The 20,293-nt window shown below is 42.7% G+C and overlaps 1 protein-coding gene across 12 annotated transcripts in view; it reads left to right on the top strand.

Annotated features, from left to right (window-relative positions):
- Positions 1–20,293, top strand: part of GRIP1 (glutamate receptor interacting protein 1) — a 584,939-nt gene that overhangs the window by 313,120 nt on the left and 251,526 nt on the right. The window contains exon 1 of one of the 12 annotated variants that reach the window (XM_050923240.1): positions 456–537. The exons of 10 other annotated variants lie outside the window; for them this stretch is intronic. In XM_050923240.1, coding sequence (XP_050779197.1) covers positions 483–537 — 55 coding nt within the window. In that variant the 5' untranslated portion in view covers positions 456–482. Of the gene's footprint in view, positions 1–455; positions 538–10,957; positions 10,995–20,293 lie in introns of those variants that run through there. One more of the 12 variants, XM_050923268.1, reaches the window with a different exon arrangement.

The raw sequence follows: 20,293 nt of genomic DNA, 5'->3' as shown, positions 1-20,293 counted from the left end.
ATCTCCCCTCAAAACTAGCATTTCTACTCTTTTGTCATCTTGTTCAGTGCAGAACACAAAGGAAATGAAAGATGTGGAAGGGAGGGGGAAAAAATCCCTAAATTTGCTGAAATGCATGGCCCTTTGCCTAGAACAGAAACCAGCGCTCCGTGCACAGCAGGGGAATGTGAGAGAATGTAGAATGGCTCCGTGTAGTATCGTTAGCATTTTATATTATTTGATGCTTTGTAGCTGCTAAAGAAACATTGCTTTTTAAGCCATTGATCTCGTACTGCAAGTGGTGGTGGTAGTAGTAGTGAATGACACCGCTTTGCAGGATGACACGAAGCTGATCTCTGCATCAGCCAAGAGGAATTAAGCTTTGTCACTCCCCACTGGGACTACCTTTCTTCTGGTATGTGAGCAAGGAATTCATATGCTTTTGCTGCATCCAGCAGAGCAGAGCCAAGAGTATACTTTACCACTGAAGGCAGTAAGCAAGAATGATAGCTGTCTCTTTTAAATGCCGCTGTCAGATTCTGAGGAGACTTGCTAAAGGTATTGTGCTTTCCTTATTATTCATTCAGTGGCTCTTTTGCAGCATTCCATGAATATAGCCTATTGGTTTTACTTTCAAATATGACTGCCCTTACAATTTATTGTCAGACAACAAAGAACTCTGTGAATATACAGGTAAGGATTTTAACTGAAAGAGTCCAATGTCCCGTGGTGTGTTCATATTAGAAGCATAAGTTAGGTTTATGATTTCATTCCTTAAAAGGAAATTTGTTTTTAAGTCAAGTACTAAAGTTATTATGGGGTATCATTGTCTTGTATTCCTGATAACTGATCTGTAGAAGTCTTGCATGTGTTACAATATATAGTATGTTACTGACGGCAGCTAGATCCAGAACCTGTATCAAAGATGGAATTTTTGAATTGTTGGTTTATTAGTATTTATAATCTCTCATAGGGTGTTTCTCTGCGTATTTATAATACCTGAGGCAAAAAATGGGTTGTACATGACTAAATATGGGGGGTTTGATAAATTGATGGCTTTGATATGTTGTTACCCTGGTGAAGTTAATTTGCCCATTATAGAAGCATTCCTTTTATGTTGTCATGAATCACTTTGCCTTCAGTTTGATCTGTCAATACTTTGAAATGCTATTTGAACCTTATTTTGTGTCCTGTTTGTTTTTCTTAGAGCAGCTATTTTTAAACCTTCTTGGATAAAAAATGTTCCTTCTTTTCCAAAACGAGTAAAATCTAGTTTTAAAAAAATAGCATTTTATATATTAAAAATGCCAGTTAATATTACCATCTAATCTTTGTACCATCTCTGTGTAAAATATCAAAGAAAGAAAAGTTTTTTGTAGTAACTTCTAACATTATAGTAACAATATATAGCTGCAAGAAAATGAGCAGCTTTTGTTTTCAGACTTAGTTGTGTGAAACAATTAATGGTTATTACTATATTTGAAGAGCTGTAAAGTTCTAAATGTTAATGAAACTATCTGTATCAGCTTAGCTTGAAACATCAGAATTCTTCAGTTAGTCAGCAATACAGCTCAGAATCAATTAATATTTTATTTTGTAGAAGCATGAAAGCAAATGTGTGTGGTAGGTCTAAAACAATAAGGGGAAAGAGGAGAATTTTGTAATCAAACTTATCTAATGCATTTTCCTACTGTCTAAAATGTAATGTAAAGACATTAGAATATACTTTTTTCATAGCACAAATCTTAAAATAATCTATTCTTCTATTTAGGGGCTCTCTCCTTCAAATCTGTGCCTGGTAATGTTTAGTTTAGTTTAGTAGGTTTATTCTTCATTTATCAGACTGAAATTCAGTTTTTGTCTTTTGTTGTTTTTAAGTGAAGGGAATAATCTCTTTTCTAATGAACTCTCTATAAGGCAGATTTTGGCACAATAATTTAGTCTATTACTGTTGAGAGTTGTTGCACTGCTTAAATAGTTTCCTCTGACATTAATATTCTCATACATCATACCCATCTTAAATCTTTTACACTTCCCATCACTTAGCAGAACACAAGCTGATTTTATTCTCTGAAATAATTTTAACTCCGTTCACCACTCGCCCCAGTAAGAGCTGGTATGAAACCATTGGTTGTCTGCTTTGAGAGAAGTTGCACTACACTTGTCTGCCATCACTGCTATTAACAACGCATATGCAAAAAGAGAGAGAGATCCTCTTCTATTGGCTTCCAGTGCAACAGATTTGAATCTTACTCTCTTAATCTTTATATCTTTTATTTCCATTTCAATATTTAAGCCATCTGATTGTTTATTAAATAACCTCATAACATTTTTTTTTGGTTTTGACTGATGCTCACCAATTAATTTTCCAGCAGCTTGTGTTTGTTTTTTTCCAATATAACTCAGCTCATTAAAAAGAAAGAAAAAAGTTTTCCAGACAATAAGCTTAACTTTGATGAAAAATAGTATGTGACCACAACAATATACTGTCCACATGTTTTAAAAGAAGAAAACATTTTTCAAAGATGTAGTTAGAGGAAGACAATATTTTTCTCAGGAGGGAAAAATATTCAATTTTTTTGTTTGTTTCAATTTCTGTTGTGCTAAATCCAAGGCCAAAACAATTATTGTTCAGATAGACATCATAATTTTTGTAACTGAACCTTTATGCCAAATATTATTTAACAATCTAGACAACTTGTTAAATTGTTCAAACCAGTTTAGAACAATTGTTCAGATGTAATTTGATGGATGTAGTATTCTCTGCAAGAGGAAAAGAATGAGTGATAGACAAATGAAACTCTTCAGTGTGTTTGCAGGGCTCCTTGGCTTGGATGAACAACATGTTTGGTGTCTGTCAGCAAAAAAATAGGCCTGTGTTTCTATCATTGGGTGTCTTGTGTTGCTAGCATTTCATCACTATGTTCTCATTTTTGATTAGGCTTTTGTTCTAATAGTTAAATTTTCAGCATTCTCTGGCTCTTATTTTACTTGTCAGCCATCAGTTACGGATTGGTCAACATAATCAAGATGTCAGAGAACAATAATAGGTTTTTATTTAATCTATCTGGTCATAATATGCAAATGACTCTCCTATATGTAGTCAACAGTCTTTTGTTTTCTGCCTTCTCCTTCACTCTTGATCAAGCATAGCCTTTGCCACTGGATCCTCCATTTGCTTGGCCCGATTCCATTGTTAGGCAGGCTATATCCCTTCTGTCCAGACTGTGCTCCTGTTTAACTCAGTATAGCTAATGTCTTCTCCGTATACCAATACTCATCTTCCATAAAGGCCAAAAGGTCATATCTTAGCCCTTTCTACTCTTCTTCTAAATATCTTCAACCCTCATGTGGAAATGATATATATATATTTTTTTTTCATAGAATATCGGGGTTGGAAGGGACCTCAGGAGGTCATCTAGTCCAACCCCCTGCTCGAAGCAGAACCAATCACCAGACAGATTTTTTCCCCAGATCCCTAAATGGACCACTCCAGGATTGAACTCACAACACTAGGTTTAGCAGGCGGATGCTCAAACCATTGGCATATACTTAATTACTATATCACGTATTTTTAGTAAATGCTAGACATGTGTATTGTAAATTATAGTATGAAGAGTACCACTTTCATAATACTTTGTGAGTCAATATATGATCTCAGGTAAGTCCTATATGTAAAATGTATATAGCAGGGCAGCCTTTCAGAAGTGGTATACCAAGCCTTCATTTATTCACTGTAATTTAAGGTTTCATGTGCCAGTAATACATTTTAACGTTTTTAGAAGGTCTCTCTCATGAGTATTTTATATAACTAAACTATTATAATGTATGTAAAGTAAATAAGGTTTTTAAAATGTTTAAGAAACTTCATTTAAAATTAAATTAAAATGCAGATCTTATCAGTTTAGTGTGATCCTTGCCCTTGCTGCGTTTTCCATGTCTGGCACGTATTTGGCTACTTTAAGCTGCACTCAGGCTTCTGAGTGATCAGTTGTTAACCAGCTCTGAGAGGGACAGAGGACAGATTTCAAGTGTGAAAATACTTGTTCATACAGGTATGTGGATCCAAATGCTGAAAGCATTGCAAATGCAATTTTCTTCAAACAGTTAAAGTTCAGTGGCAGGGATGTCCAGCAAGTCAGAATAGAGGTCCCATGAGCTCTTTTGGTAGCTTCAAATGCACTCTGCAGATCTCCAAACTTAAATACCCGCAATTCTGATCTTTTTAACTGAATGAGTTGCATTTTGAAATCTTCAACACCCATCCACTGAAATACAGACAAATCCAAGTCACTTTCCTTGAACTTTTCAGGTTTCATTAGAAAAGAAGCATTGGGCCAAATTGCTGGACATCTTGAAATCTGTCAGAAAATTCTGATTCCAGTTCTTGCATGTACATTCCAATCTCATCAACATTGACAGTGCAATGTGTCGATAGCTCTTTTATGTCTCAGAAATAGCGGAAAGTCGAAGTTTGAATATCCTGAGAAAAAACAGCTAGTTTTACAACAAATGCCTTCCAGGCTTCATAAAGATCCAGAACTGTTTGCCCGGCACCCTGGAGACAGAGGTTGAGTTCGCTTAGGTGAACCGTGATGTCAGTTAGAAACATCAGCTTACACAGCCATTTTCCATCCTCCAGTTTGGGGTAGTTTTGTACTTTTTCTGACAAAAAGGCCTTGATTGCATCAAAATAGTTTACAAAGCAGACCAAAACCTTGCCACAACTTAGCCACTGAATATTGCTGTGAAGTGGGATGTCATTATGAGCACTGTCCATCTTTTCTAGCAGTGCTTGAAACTGTGAGTCAAAGCAGATCGAGCAACAAGGAAATTCACAATTCACACCGCTGTATTCATCACATTATTAAGCACTGAATTAGAAATTTTAGCACACAGGTTTTCTTGATGGATGATACAGTGAAATTTGACTGTCGGACGACCAATTTGATCTTCAAGTAACTTTACAAATCCCTTCTGTTTTCTGACCATGGCAGGAGCATCATCTGTTGTCACACAAAATATTTTTCTGATGTAGACTCCTCATTCTTCAAAATGGTTTACAAAACTTTCCACTATATCTTCCCCCTTTGTTGTGCCATGCAGGGGTTTTAGGCAACAAAGTTCTTCTTGGATTTCATTGGAAGCACAATATCTTGCAACAACTGAACAAACATGGAGCGTCGTTTATAGCCACGCTCTCATCAGCTGCAATGCTAAACACTACTGTGTCTTTTAACGCAGTTGTCTGCTTTTTGTTAATGTTTTCTGCCATTTTGCTTATGCGTCTCTCAACTGTTCTGGCAGAGACAGGTAGTTCTTTTATTCTAGATACGATTGTATCTTTATTTGGCAAATCATCGAACAAAACCTCCAAACTGCTGAGAAAAACTTTTATATATTCCCTATCTGTAAACAGCTTTCTGTTTTTTGCAATGCACTGTGCAATCTTGTAACTTCCTGCTGTAGCTTGATTTTTGCTTAATAACACTGCTTTGCTTCTCATATCGTGCTACTGCCTTTTTGATCAATTCAGTCTTGTCTGCTTCATCAAGAAAGGTTTTCTTGTAGTTCGTTTCAAAATGTCGAACACTTGATGTGCAACAAACAACACTTTCACAACAGAAAGCATAAACAGCACGGTCCTTCTTTTGAATAAATCCAAATGTCTGTCTAAGAAGGCTGAAATGAATGGACATCTAACTTTGCTTTTTCAGGAGCTGACATTTTGTCAAATGTACCCCTCAACTCAGCGGGGAAAAAGAATCATGACAGACAGCACACACAATGTCAAATGCAGTGTGCTGTTCCACGTGGCGTGGTATAAGCGGGAAATCAGGACTTAAAAATATCCCTGTGGCTCTGGAAAAATTTTTAAAGTGGGGGTGCTGAGATGTTGCCCCTCTTGCCCCTGTCTGCATCCCTCTCTGCCCCAGGCTAGAGCCAGTGGGCCACAGCTGGGGGTGGCTTCAGAGCGCCAGGCCGAGGCCAGAAGCAGAGCCCTGGGCTGGCGGCTGGTATCCTGGGCCAGCAGCAGGCTGAGTGGGGCCATTAGCTGGGACCCCATCTGGCAGTAGGTTGAGTGGGGCCGGCAGCCGGTATCCCAGGCTGGCAGCGAGCTGAGCCAGGACCCTGGATGGCAAGGGACTGGTGGCCAGAACCCCAAACCAGCAGCAAGCTGAGTGGGGCTGGTGGCCAGGACCCCAGACGGGCAGCAGAGTGCCACTGAAAATCAGCTCATGTGCTGCAGGTTGCTGACCCTTGATATATAGAATTCACATATAAGTTGCATACATTGTAGTTCCACTTAAGCCTATTAGTCACCTAAACATGAACTTCAGCTATCACTACCTGGTCCTCAGCTGTGTATATCTTTTGACACTTTCAATGTTTCCCTTCTATCTTGATGAAGTAAATTTGTAACTTCTTCCCTTTTTCTTTCAGCTAAATATCTTAGACTGAATTGTTTCTGCTGAGCACCAAATAATAACATAATTATTCTCATTTGCCACTCTAACAGGTTAGAGGAATGCAGAGGCAATATTCTGGGTAATTCTGTTAAACTCCCCTCCTTACTGTACCTCAGCTTAACTCTTTGCTGAAACCGAGGCCAGAGTTCTGTCTTTTCAGAACTTTTCAGATAGCTTTAAACAGAATCAAATTCAGGCCTATTGTATGTAAAAACCTGAATGTAGCCATTAACACAGGAGTCAGCAACCTTTCAGAAGCCGTGTGCCGAGTCTTCATTTATTCACTCTAATTTAAGGTTTCGCATGCCAGTAATACATTTTAATGTGTTTTAGAAGGTCTCTCTCTAGAAGTCTATATATTATATAACTAGGGTTGTATTGTAAAATAAACAGGGTTTTCAAAATGTTTAAGAAGCTTCATTTAAAATGAAATTAAAATGTTGATCTTACGCTGCCGGCCCGCTCAGCCCGCTACTGGTCTGGGGTTCTGTTCACCTAGGCTGGCAGCTGGCTGAGCGAGGCCTGCGACTGGGACCCCGGCTAGCAAGGGTCCGTCAGTCAGAATCCCAGACCAACAGCGGGCTATGCGGGGCTGGTGGCCAGGACCCAGAGAGTTGGAGGCAGAGGGCTGGAGTCAGGCTGGGGGCTGGGTATGGGAGGGGGTGTAGGTGTCAGGGCAGAGGGGGCGCTGGGTATGGGTGGGGGTGCCAGAGACAAGGCTAGGGTTGCGGGTGTAGAGGGGGATGAAGGAGTCAAGCAGAGGGCTGGGTATGTATGAGGAAGGTACAGGGCTCAGGGCAGGGGCCTGGGAGAGGTGCAGGGCTCAGGGCAGAGGGCATGGTGTGGGGGGGGGGTCGGGGGTCAGGGCTCAGGGGAGAGTGGTGTGTGACTGCCCCCCTAAAAACTCTTAATCCCGCTGCTCCTTGTCCCCTGACTACCCCCTCCTGGGACCCCTGCCCCCCAGGACCCCACCCCCTATCTAAGCCTCTCTGTTCCTTGTTCCCAGACTAGACTCTACCTCCTACCTGTCTCCTGACTGCCCCGACTCTTATCCACACCCCCGTCCCCAGCCAGACCCCCGGGACTCCCATGCCTATCCAACCGCTCCCCGCCCCCTGACAGGACCCCCAGAACTCCCGACCCATCCAGCCCCCCCACTCCCTGTCTGCTCCAACCCCTTTCCACACCCCTGCCTCCTGACAGGACCCCCAGAACTCCCAACTCATACAACCCCCCCCAGCTCCTTGTCCCCTGACCATCGCCTTCAGAGAACCCCCACCCTAACTTCCCCGCCTCCAGGACCCTCCTTGCTCCCGGTCCCCTGACTGCCCTGACCCCTATTCACCCCCGTCCCCTCACAAACCCCGGAACTCCCATGCCCCATCCAAGTCCCCGTACCCCTAACTACCCCCACCGGGATCCCCCTCCCCATCCAACCCACCCTGCTCCCTGTTCCCTAACTGCCCCCACCCCTTATCCAACCCCCCCGCCAGCCCTGGACCCCTTACCATGAGGCTCCACACACAGATAGATATGCTGCTCCACGGGAGCACACAGCCCCGCACCTCTGGGTGAGTGGGGAGCGTGTCTGCCTCCCCGCGGAGCCAAACGGTGCCCTCGGGAGCACGCAGCCCCAACCCCCAGAGCACTGCGCGTGGCGGCATGGCTCCAGGGGAGGGGAGAAGGCGGGAGAGGGGCCAGCAGCTTGCTGCGTTTGGCTGGCGCTCCAGCCCGGGAGCGTGGACCTCGCGGCTTGCTGTGCCAGGAGAGTGGGGCCATTTGCCCACCCCTTGTGCACGGCTATGCTTCTGCCTCCTGCCCCTGCAGGGGAAGTGGAGGGCAGAGGAGAGCACGCCGGGCTGGGCAGGATTTTTAGTGGCATGCTGGAGTCCCGGCAGGCTCCAGCGTGCCATTAAAAATTGGCTTGCATGCTGTTTTTGGCATGCGTGCCATAGGTTGTCGACCCTGCATTAACAGTTCCCAGTTAGCTTCAAAGATAGTGTACCATACTATTTTTTTTTAGTAAACAAACTTTTAATATACACACAGACATTGTAAATGGTATTTGGAATACTTACAAACTTTTTTTTAACAAAACTTAGAAAACAGTAAATCTACTAGCATTCTTTGTTCTAGTTACACCGTTTAAATGCAAGGATTCAACATAACATTTACACTTCTATACATCAGCACATGCATATAAAGACATTCCCCTCTAATCTTCTTGCACAGAGGATTTCACAGACTCTGGTGTGTAGCCATAATGTGTAGTGTGTGTCAGCTGGATTCTTCAGAGTTTGAGGCTTGATCTACACTGAAATTTTGTATCAGCATACTTGTGTTGGCCAAGGGTGTTAACCTCCCCCCACACGCACATCCCCGATGGACATAGCTATGCTGACAAAACCCCCAGTATAGACACAGCTATGTTGACGGAAGAGGGCTTCTGTCAACGTAGCTCAGCGGTTCTCAGCCCATGGGCTGCATGCGGCCCAATTAGCACACAGCTGCAGCCCAGCTCATCTGTGTGCTAAAGGCTGGCCTGCGTAGTGGGGTCTGGGTTCCTGGCTGCCCAGTGCAGTGAGGTCCAGGCAGCCCCACTGCCCAGCATGGCGGGGTTGGGGCTCCCGGCCTGCCCTGTGGGATTGGGGGTCTAAGGCTGCTGCCTGGCCCCACAAACTCTGAGGGTTTGGGGTTGGGCAGCTTGCCAGCCCTGTGAGCTCCAGGAGTCCAGGGTCTGGCAGCTGGCCAGTCCCGTGAGCTCTGGAGCCCTGGGGTAGGGAAGCTGGCTAGCCCTGTGTGGCAGGGGTCCAGGGTCAGGGTCCGGGCTGCTGCCGCCCTGCAGCTCACAATGGTAAATAAGTTGAGAACCACTGACATTGCTAATGTTGTTTGGGGAATTTGTGTTCCTAACGCCAACAGAAAAACTCCTTCTGTTAGCGTACACTGTGTCTATGCTAGAGGGCGGTACCGGCATAACTGTGCCCACAAAGGCACTGTAGTGGAGACATACCCTGAGAAGAATGGCAGCATCTCTGTTCTTTTCCAGAACCTTCTCAACAAACAAAAGCCTGGGGATCCTTATGGCTAGCAGCTTTCCAGTCCTTGGGTTAATAGCTGACTGATCTCATAGACTCTTAGACTCTAGGACTGGAAGGGACCTCGAGAGGTCATCGAGTCCAGTCCCCTGCCCTCATGGCAGGACCAAATACTGTCTAGACCATCCCTAATAGACATTTATCTAACCTACTCTTAAATATCTCCAGAGATGGAGATTCCACAACTTCCCTAGGCAATCTATTCCAGTGTTTAACTCTCTTCAGTTCTTGGTGAAACAGGAAATCTGTAGCTTTATCCAGAGTGATACAGGTGTTGGAATCCATCACACACAGCAGATATGTCTCTTGGTCCTGTGTCAATCAGCCACTAAGTCCAGTGGGCTGTTTAAACTCCTATATTTATAACTTTCCCACCCCCACTCGGCTCTCAGACTATGAATGTGTGGAGCCTGCAATACTGCTTGTCCTCCATGAAAACCTCCCATATACCTTTAGAAACGGTCACTGAGCATGTTTAGTAACTGTCAAACCCTACTTCTGAATGTTTCCTGGCCCTTCTAGCAGAGTTGCCCAGCCCTGCTCTTTGCATGTATGCAGAGACACTGTGTATTCAACCTGAAATCCTTGTTTCCTTCTCAGTGTTTCTCTCCCACTCTTAGGAATTACAAATCAAATGTTGCAGTATAAAGCATCAGTGTTACACCACTACTATCCTAAGCCTTGGTGTCACTTCTCTTCTCTCCTGTCTTATATCTGCCTTAGCTATATTAATAGTTAATCCTCAGCCAGGCCTTCGTCCTTTTCCCTTGACTAATGCAACTCCCTCCTCTGTGGTCTGTGTGGGCTATAATTCCAAACTCCATCATGTGCATATTACTTCCACCTGCCTTTTTATGCTTACAGAGCACTCTGCCCATATCACTAATAACCTTTTCCTCAAATGTTTCCAGTAGTTCCCCATTCAGTTCAGGCTCCAATTCAATGTTAACTACCTTCCTTATTTTTAAAATCCACTGTTGCCTTCTCCCGCTGTTCTTCTCAGACTTTGTCACTCTGCTCCCCTCCCTGGTCCTTCTGCATATCTGCCATTGACCAGCACATATCTAGCATTGACCAGTGTATTCCCCTTCACATCATTTTGGTTAATTTCCTGCAAAAGGCACTGTAGCTGCAGAAGCCGCTATCTAGAACAGCCTTCCTTTTTATCACACGGAGTCTCCATCATACCTCTCGACAAGCCAAGGAGCAAATGTGGGACCCCACATATGGCACCATGAGAGGAACACAATTATTCATGAGAAAAACTTAAAATGCTGTGGGATTTATTCCCTTGGTGTAAATAACTCTTACCTCAGTTTCATGATTCTTTATTTCCAGTGTAAATAATTGTCAACAGTAAAAGTGAGGGGACACAAAGTATGTGTGAGAGCCGGGTAATTTTGGGACTAAATGAGTGAAGCCCCTTGAAATGAAGTACACTTCAAAGGTATGTGCTCTGTATCTTTTAAAATCTAATCTGGAAATAATGTATTTTCTCCCATTTCCATATCTTACTCTGCTATTTATTAGTTTACTTTAACTAATATTTAATTCTATAGTGTGTTTAGTGATACCGTTTTTATAAAAAATGTTATTAAAAATAAAATTGTGTTGTAGCATGCTGATTCCCAGCTTTGGTATTGGTCCATATTAAATCTGTTTTTTAAAAATTCAAGAAACACTGCCAGTTTCTGCACTGATAAGTTTCTTGCTGTGCTCATTTTGATTACCAGTTTCATTAATAATAATTGAGATTGTTGACATAACAAAATGTTGCACAGAGCAACAGCAATCCCTAGAGTTAGCGCTGCATGGGAGTTTCGATTTTAATTGCCTGCTTTTATTCACACACAAATCTCTGAAGCTTTTACCTTTTGGAGTGAAATTTTGCAGACATGATCTTTGCAGTGATTTTTAAAACAATACTGGAGTGCAAATTGTTGAACAATTTTGGACTATGTGGGTACCAAGCACTTTCCAAGCTCCTAAGGTTTGCAGGGGAGGAGTTCCCACATTTTGCTCTTTTAAAGTGTGCAAGACAGGTCACTGGAGTAGTGTCTAGTCACAATTTCCAGAATATGGAGTTTAAATGTATTGTTGACAATTTGTTGGAAGGTTACAGAACTTTGAATTCTTGGGGAGAAGCTGGTTCTTTTTATTTTGTTACTTATCTTTAAAAAAAAAAAAAAAGAAAATTTCACTCCATCCTACCAAGTTTAAAGGTTGCCTTTGCAGACTGGATTCCATTAACTAGTAATATAGTTTAAGGTCCTCATATAAAGCTATAATCCAAAAAAACTACACTTCTACCCCGATATAACGCTGTCCTCGGGAGCCAAAAAATCTTACCGTGTTATAGGTGAAACCATGTTATATCAAATGTGTTTTGATCCACCTGAGTGCGCAGTCCTGCACACCCGGAGCACTGCTTTACCGCGTTATATCCGAATTCGTGTTATATCAGGTTGTGTTGTATCGGGATAGAGGTGTATAAGGCTCTAAACCAGCTCCCACTGAAGTCAATGGAAAGACATGGGACTTGGGAGTTCTATCAGACACCTATTAGCCAGAGGACTAAACCTGCAAGCTGAGGGTGGGGGACCCATTATGTATGTTAATATCTGGGTGAGAAGCAAATCCCACTCCATCCCTAGCTGTTGGGAGAAAAGATCTCTCCTGAGTAGGGACAAGTAACTCAGCTAGTGTGGTGATTTTGTGCTTGAAAAGTACTGTTCAGTAAGATTGTGTCAAGTGTCTAAAGTTCTAGAGAAGCAATGGAAATATCTGCATAAATAAAACAAGAACTAAATGGTTAAACACTGAAATAAATTGCCTAGAGAGGTTGTGGAATCTCCATCTCTGGAGATATTTAAGAGTAGGTTAGATAAATGTCTGTCAGGGATGGCCTAGACAGTATTTGGTCCTGCCATGAGGGCAGGGGTCTGGACTCGATGACCTCTCGAGGTCCCTTCCATTCCTAGAGTCTGTAAGTTCAACCAACAAGTTCAATTAATTTTACTCATAGCCAGTAGGAATGTTTAGCTTTGGTCTCCAAAGGTTGACGTTAGCATGTTATTTAGTACATGCAGGGCTGGCTCCAAGTTTTTTATCACTCCAAGCAAAAAAATTTTCCCACGCCTCCCAGGCCCTGTCCCAGCTCCGCCCCTTCCTCTCCCCATTCCAACCCCTTCCCCAAAACCCTGGCCCCGCCTCCTCCCCCGGGCGTGCTGCATTTCCCGTCCTCACCCTCCTTCCCTCCCTCCCTCCTAGGCTTGCCTGGGAGAGGGGGGGGGGAAATGGAGCGGCGGTGTGCTCGGGGGAGGAGGCAGAGGTGAGCTGGGGGGAGCGGTTCCTCTGCCCCCCCCCAGGATTACTTCCTACAGCCCTACCCGCGCCCCCCGTGACTGCAGCTCACCTCCACTCTGCCTGCTTCCCTGAGTGCACCTCCGCTGCTCTGCTTCTCCCCCTTCCCTCCCAGGCTTGCAACAAAACAGCAGATTTGCGCGGCAAGCCTGGGAGGGAGGGGGGAGAAGCAGAGTGGCAGTGCACTCAAGGGAGCAGGCAGCAGTGGAGCAGAGGTGACCTGTGGGGGAGCGGTTCTTCTGCCACCCCCCAGGTTACTTCCTGCGGCCTTCCCCGCACACCCCCACCGCCGCAGCTCACCTCTGCTCAGGGCCAGCTCCCAGCTTTTTGTGCCCCAAGCAAAAAAAAAAAGGAGCTGAAGTGCTGCCCACTGGAAAGTGCTGCCCCAGGCACATGCTTGGAGCACTGGTGCCTGGAGCCGGCCCTGTGTACATGTGAACTCCATCCACATGACACATCAGGACATAAGTGCTGGAACTATGTGTGTAGCTTGAATTTGCCCTAAAGGTTCTGTGAAATTGCCATTTTAATATTTAAAATGGTGGGTTCAAGGGTTCACTGCTGCTACTGATGCCACCTGTTGTTAACTGTATATTGAGTTGACATTAATACGGCTATATGCTGAGTCAACATAAAATGGGGGGAAAGTGACCCATTAGCATCTGGCTTAAAAATCTTCAAAAGGATATAATGAAAAGGATGACAAAGTATTTGAAAGAGATGGAGAGGGGACATATCGTATATACTCGTTCATTAGCCCGTTTGTGCATAAGCCGACCCCCCAAGATGGTTAGGTAAAAATAGCAAAAACTATATGATCCTTTCATAATCTGACCCTATATTTCAGGGGTTGGCAAATTTTGGCTCCTGGCCCGTCAGGGTAAGCTGCTGGCAAGTCGGGACATTTTATTGGCACTTCTGCAGGCACCGAGCCCCTCACCTCCTAGTGTCCACGGTTCACCGTTGCCAGCCAATGGGAGCTGCGGGAAGTGATGCCACTTTCCACAGCTCCCATTGGCTGGGAACGGCAAACCGCAGACACTGAGAGCTGAGGGGCTCGGTGCCTGCAGAAGCGCCAAGTCAACAAAATGACAATGTATTAGATATTCAATTCAATGATTTCATAGAGTTTAAAATCATCAAATTTGGGGTGTAGACCCATTTATAAGCCAACCCTCTGCTCTTTGATGTGTCATTTTTTTACCAAAAATATTCGGCTTATGAAGCGTATATATGATATATCTTCCCCTAAAATTTCCACTGTTTCTGAGCATCAAATTATATTGAATATAGCAGCTGATTACTAACATGTACATGGAAAATGATCCTGAATATAAATTCTATCTTGGCAGCCTTTTATTGTTAGTATATTTTTTGTTAAAAAGAGAAAAGCTAGTCAAAATTAAAAAAATAACAAAACGTGAGGCTACATTGGAAGAAAGAAGAATATCTAGAATAACAATATTTAAAATTTGTCATGCACAGATAATTCTAAACATATGACCAAATTTAGAAAGATTGAGACCCAGGTGGCATTTTCAAAGAATTGCACGTTGGTTGAGTTTTATATATGGGTTCTTAGGTGCACAATTATTTGATTTGCATGCTCAGTTGGGCTTTTGCGCATATATTACTAGTGGGTTTGAGAACAGCTGCCTATGTATTTTTTACATATACACCTCTACCTCGATATAATGCTGTCCTTGGGAGCCAAAAAATCTTACCGTGTTGTAGGTGAAGCTGTGTTATAGTGAACTTGCTTTGATCCACCATAGTGCGCCGCCCCTCCTCCCCGAGCACTGCTTTAGCACGTTATATCCAAATTCGTGTTATATCGAGGGGTGTTATATCGAGGTACGGTGTATATTTTAAGTGCTCATATTTGTAAATCTAGGCCCATAGTGTTTCTGGTCCATTTTTGGTTGTTGAAATAGCAAACAAACCTATCAAGAGGAAGACAAAATAGAGGGCTGGAGCAAAATTTTGAAGCTTCATTTGCAACTGGTACATAGGAATTGCTTCATAGGCTGAAATAAGTGGACCACACAGAGTTCAGTAGCCTTTTCTCGGCAATGGCAGATGCTTCCGAAAAAGATGCAAGAAAGCCTGTAGGGGACAATCATGGAATAGCCTATCAATGGGAGAAGTTTCTTCATAACCTCCCCGTTAGTGTTTGGTTTATACTCTGTACTATAAACATGTGTCCCTTTTAAAAATATAATTTTTATCTTCTTTAAAGCACTGTGGATATTCCCTTTATTCATATCTAATCCTTTCTGGAATCCCACTAAGCTCCTGGCCCCATTGAGACATTGTGGCAGTGAGTTCCACAGGTTAATTACATCTTATGCATTTATTTTATCAGTTTTAAATTTGTTAGTTTTCTGTTTCACTGGTAGTTTCCAAAAAGGAAATTCTTTTGGGGTTGGTGAATGCTCGTACAAATCCTGCTGCACCATTCCAGCAAGTAACATGGGTTGTTTTTTCTGGAAACATTACTTACATTACGTTCCAGGAGTAATGGGAGCCTGGATTCTAGATCCCACCTTGATCTTAAAAAGCCTATCTTATTCAGAGATTTGAACATGCTGCAGAAAGTTGGATAAGTATGATTATTATTTCTGCCATTTGTCCGTGAGGAAATGGAGATAGAGTACTCATGTGACTAACTCAATGCCACACCACCAGTCAGCAGCTGTCAGGGTTAGACTCCAGGCCTCTTGGCTCCCATTCCTGAAATGGCCACTAGGTATAGTAGATGAGAGCAAATTACATGATTACTGTCCTGGATTTTTCTTTCTTCCTTCTCCCTCCCATTTGCACTTAAAATGTTATTAGCTTGAAAGAATTGTTTTAAGGAAGCTTTGAAACCCGCAATCTCTGCTTTGTGGCAGCCGAAGGAGAAGGAAAGAAATTATTTTTTCTTAAGAAAATGTTCCTGCTGTAATTGCTGTATAGGATTTCCAGCACTGCACATGTGAAGAACAAAAGAAGCAGATTTATTCTATTTAATGAGTGCTAGTAGTTTGCAAGCATTATCTTTTTGTTCAAAAGAACACTTTGATCGTGTTATGAAAAGTAATGGAGGGAAAAAATGTTTTATTTTCCACTCTAACCTGGCCATTGTTCACAAGGTTGGACAACAACTTTCTTGGCCAATGATGTACTCAAGAATTGCAAACTGCTTCACATTAATAATTCAGAACATTTTAATTTGCAGTTTACATTACCCAAGCTTTGTGAAAGTTTGACAGAGAGCAAGAAGTGAAATACCTCCCTTGTCAGATGCACAGTATTTCAAAGCAGATGACAGATGGCTGATATACTTGAGTAGATAAGAAAAACTATTTACATTAATATATATAATAAGTGCAGAGATCATTTGAGGACACTAGTTCAAAATGGAATGCAGAATTGCTTGCTTTCATACTGATTTCAAAGTTGGTTTCAAATTGAGGAAGGATGGTCCAGAGGTAAGGCTACTTGTCTAGGACTTCAGGGATATGGGTTCAAGGCACTATGCCGCCATAGACTTCCTGGATGGTCGTTTAGCCTCTCTGTGCCTCAATTCCTTTTCTGTAAAATAGCCGTCTCCTACCTCACATGGCTGTTGTGAGGATAAATACAGTAAAGTCTGTGACTGCTCAGATATTATGATAATGGGAGCCAGAAAGTACCTAAGAGGAGAAAATTGTTTAGAATATTGTTTTATTGATCTGGTAAATGTTGGGCTTGGGTGAAGGTGGCCCATCTGAACTTTAAATAATAGGGGCCCAGAGTTGGCATACTGATGTTGTTATACATGCATCTTTCTGGGTTCTGGTCTGACCCTGTCACTCCAGTGTCATAAAAATGACCCATAAACATTTAATGAATTTATCCTCACCATCTGTGCATGTTTGAGAAAGTTGCTCCCTGTTTTATGGAGAAGGAAAAGAGGCACACAAAGATTAAGCAACTAGCTCAAATTCACACAGGATGTCTGAGGCAGAACCAGGAAGTGAATAGAGATCTCCTAAGTCCCAGTTTAGTGAAAAAGCAGGAGTGGAGTGTACTTGTCAGACACGATGGGGTAGATTTTCAGAAACTGGCACCTGGCTTGTACTTGTAAAAATGTATACAAAACCTACCTTTGCGTTCTCGGTTACCCAATTTGCACATAGAAATGCAGGTTCTACATGCCTAACTGCAAGTGTTTTTTTCAGGTCAGATTGGCTTCCTGTTTATGCATATTTGGTGCTTAGAGGAGTATCAATTTGTGTAGTTGCTCTTCAGAATTAAGGGCAGAGATACATGGATGCAAGCAAAAGGGAGGCGTAGCCTGTGTGGAGGAGAGTGTAATTTTCAGGAATCCTTGGCACCTTAGTCATCTGCTGGGGCCCCTTGCCATGTGCAAATACCAATTTTGGGGCTATTTCTAGTTAGCAGGGGAGAGATACAACTGGAAGGATGAAAGAGGAGGTGAGTCATTGTGGGCAAAATAGGAGGAGGAGGTGAAACATTGAGAGGAAGGATGAGGCGAGATATAGGAAAGAAAAAAGAGCAGAGAAATGAAAGAGTGAGAAATAGAGAAAATGAGGGTATGACAGGAGGATACTGAGGAAGAAGGGAGTGGAGGGGAACTCTGAAATAAAGCAGATGTTGCATAAGCAGAGAGAGCTGCTGTTGGTGAAGTGTAGAAGAAAAGTGTGGTGTGAAGAGGAGCAATGAGCTGGGTGTATATTAAGGGTTACAAAAATGCTTAGTTTATAGAAAGTGTTGGAATTATTAATATTTGAAATTAATAGTATGGGAAACCACCAAACACTAATTTAACCATAAAGTCCTTTATTAAATCCAAAGACCAAATACTTATGCAGTTGCTCTAATCATGCCTAGAAGGCCCACATAATAAGAAATTTACTACATCCAAACAGTAACAAAACATTTATAAATATTTGATCAAGTTACTTACAGACAAGCTAACACCAGGGGTGCACAGACCCATGATGGTTGGCTTCAATGTGGTCAGGCAGGTGTGAGCAAGAATTTACTTTTTTGTACCCGTTAGCAATCAAATGGTGTCATTGCCAATTACTGACTTCAGGTAAAACCAAATTTGAGACAGTTCACCCTTATTTCCAATCTTAATCCAGATAAGGTTTACAACCTCCTTTCCTCCCCTTCTTCTTGATGCCCAGTGGTTTTTCCCACTGCACCTGGGTTCACATAAGCTTTAAGACTGATATGTGGGATGGGAAGGGCCATGTTGGCTCTTTTTGTCTTATGTAAAAGATTATTTTTGTCTTATGTAAAACTATCTGCAGTCACCCCTACCAGTCAGAGGCCTTCTTTTTAGAAACTTTCCCTTATCTCATTAGTTGTTCTTTGAACCAGACATCCTCCCTACTTCATTCATTCTGGACTTATAAGTAGCTGATTTCAAGGCCTTTCTTTTATTTGCTAGTCAGGGCCTTTCTGTACAAAGACATATTTCCTTAACTGAACTTCAGCTAACTGTATTTTTTTTATTTCATATTTATTCTAAAGGAAGTTTAATACCAAAAAAGGTAAAAGAGAAATTTGTGTGATTTTTATTTATCTAGAGATGTCAGAAATATATACAGATGGTGGCTTCAGGTTATAGGTGGGAGGAGGCATCAATTCCTCATATTCCCATGCAGGATACAGGGAGAACCTGGCTTAGTATGGGAAGTGGGATAGTTTTGCTTGATATGAAATATGATTTTAGCACTGTTCATCCTAATCTATCCCTAAAGATGACTACAGGAAGTAAACCAACTGGGCAGCCACTCTCCAGGAGGTGGTGGTGGTGGTTGTGGGTGGTGATCAATTGTTCTTCATTCTTTCAGAGGCCAAGAAAAGAACTATGTAAAAGGGATTCCTCTTTTGTGTTTTAAACTTGCAGTAATAACTGCACTGTGGAGTGACAGAATTGTCTGGAACTTCATGGTGCCACAAGACATCTAGCTACTTAAAATGTAGCAAGAGTTCCAATTACACTTACTCCCACCCCCCAACATTTTTTGAAAAGTAAGTTCTAGAAATTAGTGGTCTTCTCATTTTTCAAACATACACATTGACTATTCCTCACTACAGACCATCCAGACGTGAACTTTTAAACTTCAGTTGCCTTGAGGTATTTGTCAGCAAAAAAAAAAAAAAAATTATATTTTTTTCCAGTGGAAAATATATATATTAAATTAAAAAGTAGCTGAATGTTTTGACTCAAATATTCCAGTAATATTCCCTTTGGGCAGTTTAGGGTGGTCTAGAGAGTACTTAATCCTGCCTCAGTGCAGCAGGATGGACTAGGTGACCTCCTAAGGCTTCTTTCAGCCCTACATGTTTGTGATTCTTTAAAGTTTCAGCCCAAAAGGCAAAACATTCAGAAAGTCTAATTATGGGGATACAGAGATTCATAATGCATGTTTTCTTGCAGGATACCTTTGGGTATTTATGTGTAGCTTCCATTAATGTTGTTGTTTCTAAGAAACATCCTAAAAATATCTTAAAATTCCAAATAACTTTAAGGCAGACTGATTGCAACAAATATAAATTCTAATAGCAGGCATTCTGGGGGGAAAAACCTTGTTCTTGAAAATTACATACTATCAGAAATGGATGTATGCTAATCACTTCAATTTTAGTATAAAGGTTAAACTAGAGATGGCTATTTAGCAAATAAATACCAACTATTCAAATGACTGAATTAGTGTCATCAGCAAAATATAATTCAGGCCCATGTTACTTCTTTAGGAGATATTGACTATTTTGATAAAGCAGGATATTACAAACATATTAAAATGGCCATATTTGGCAGGAGAAGTGATCTTGCACATTTGGATGTCATTTCCAAATGCTGAGCATGAGATGCAACCTATAAAGAGTCAGGTGTGGTTTTGCCACAAATCACATATATGGAGCATCACACAAATCAGGGGTGGGCAAACTATGGCCTGTGGGCCACATCCGGCCCACAGGACCATCCTGCCCGGCCCCAAGCTCCTGGCCCCTCCCCAACTGCCCCCCATCCTCTGCAGCCTCAACTCTCTCGCTCCGCCGCTGGCGCAATGTTCTGGGTGGCAGGGCTGTGAGCTCCTGGGACAGCGTAGCTGCAGAGCCCGGCCTGACCCGGTCTCTGTGCTGTGTGGTGAAGGCAGAGGTAGCATGGCCTGTCTCCAACCGGGCAGTCAGGAAGGAGGGGGGGTTGGATGGGGCAGCAGGGGCAGTCAGGGGCAGGGGTTCTGAGGGCAGTCAGGGGACAGGGAGAAGGGGTGGGTTGGATGGGACAGGGGAGCTGGGGGGACGAACGGACCATCAGGAATGAAAGGAGGTGTTGGATGGAGCGGCAGGGGCCCAGGGGCAGTCATGGGACAAGGG

Source organism: Gopherus flavomarginatus, chromosome 1, assembly GCF_025201925.1.
Source record: "Gopherus flavomarginatus isolate rGopFla2 chromosome 1, rGopFla2.mat.asm, whole genome shotgun sequence".
Taxonomy (NCBI): domain Eukaryota; kingdom Metazoa; phylum Chordata; order Testudines; family Testudinidae; genus Gopherus; species Gopherus flavomarginatus.
The sequence above is the reverse complement of the archived record's forward strand: the minus strand, read 5'-3'. Positions and strand labels throughout refer to the sequence as shown.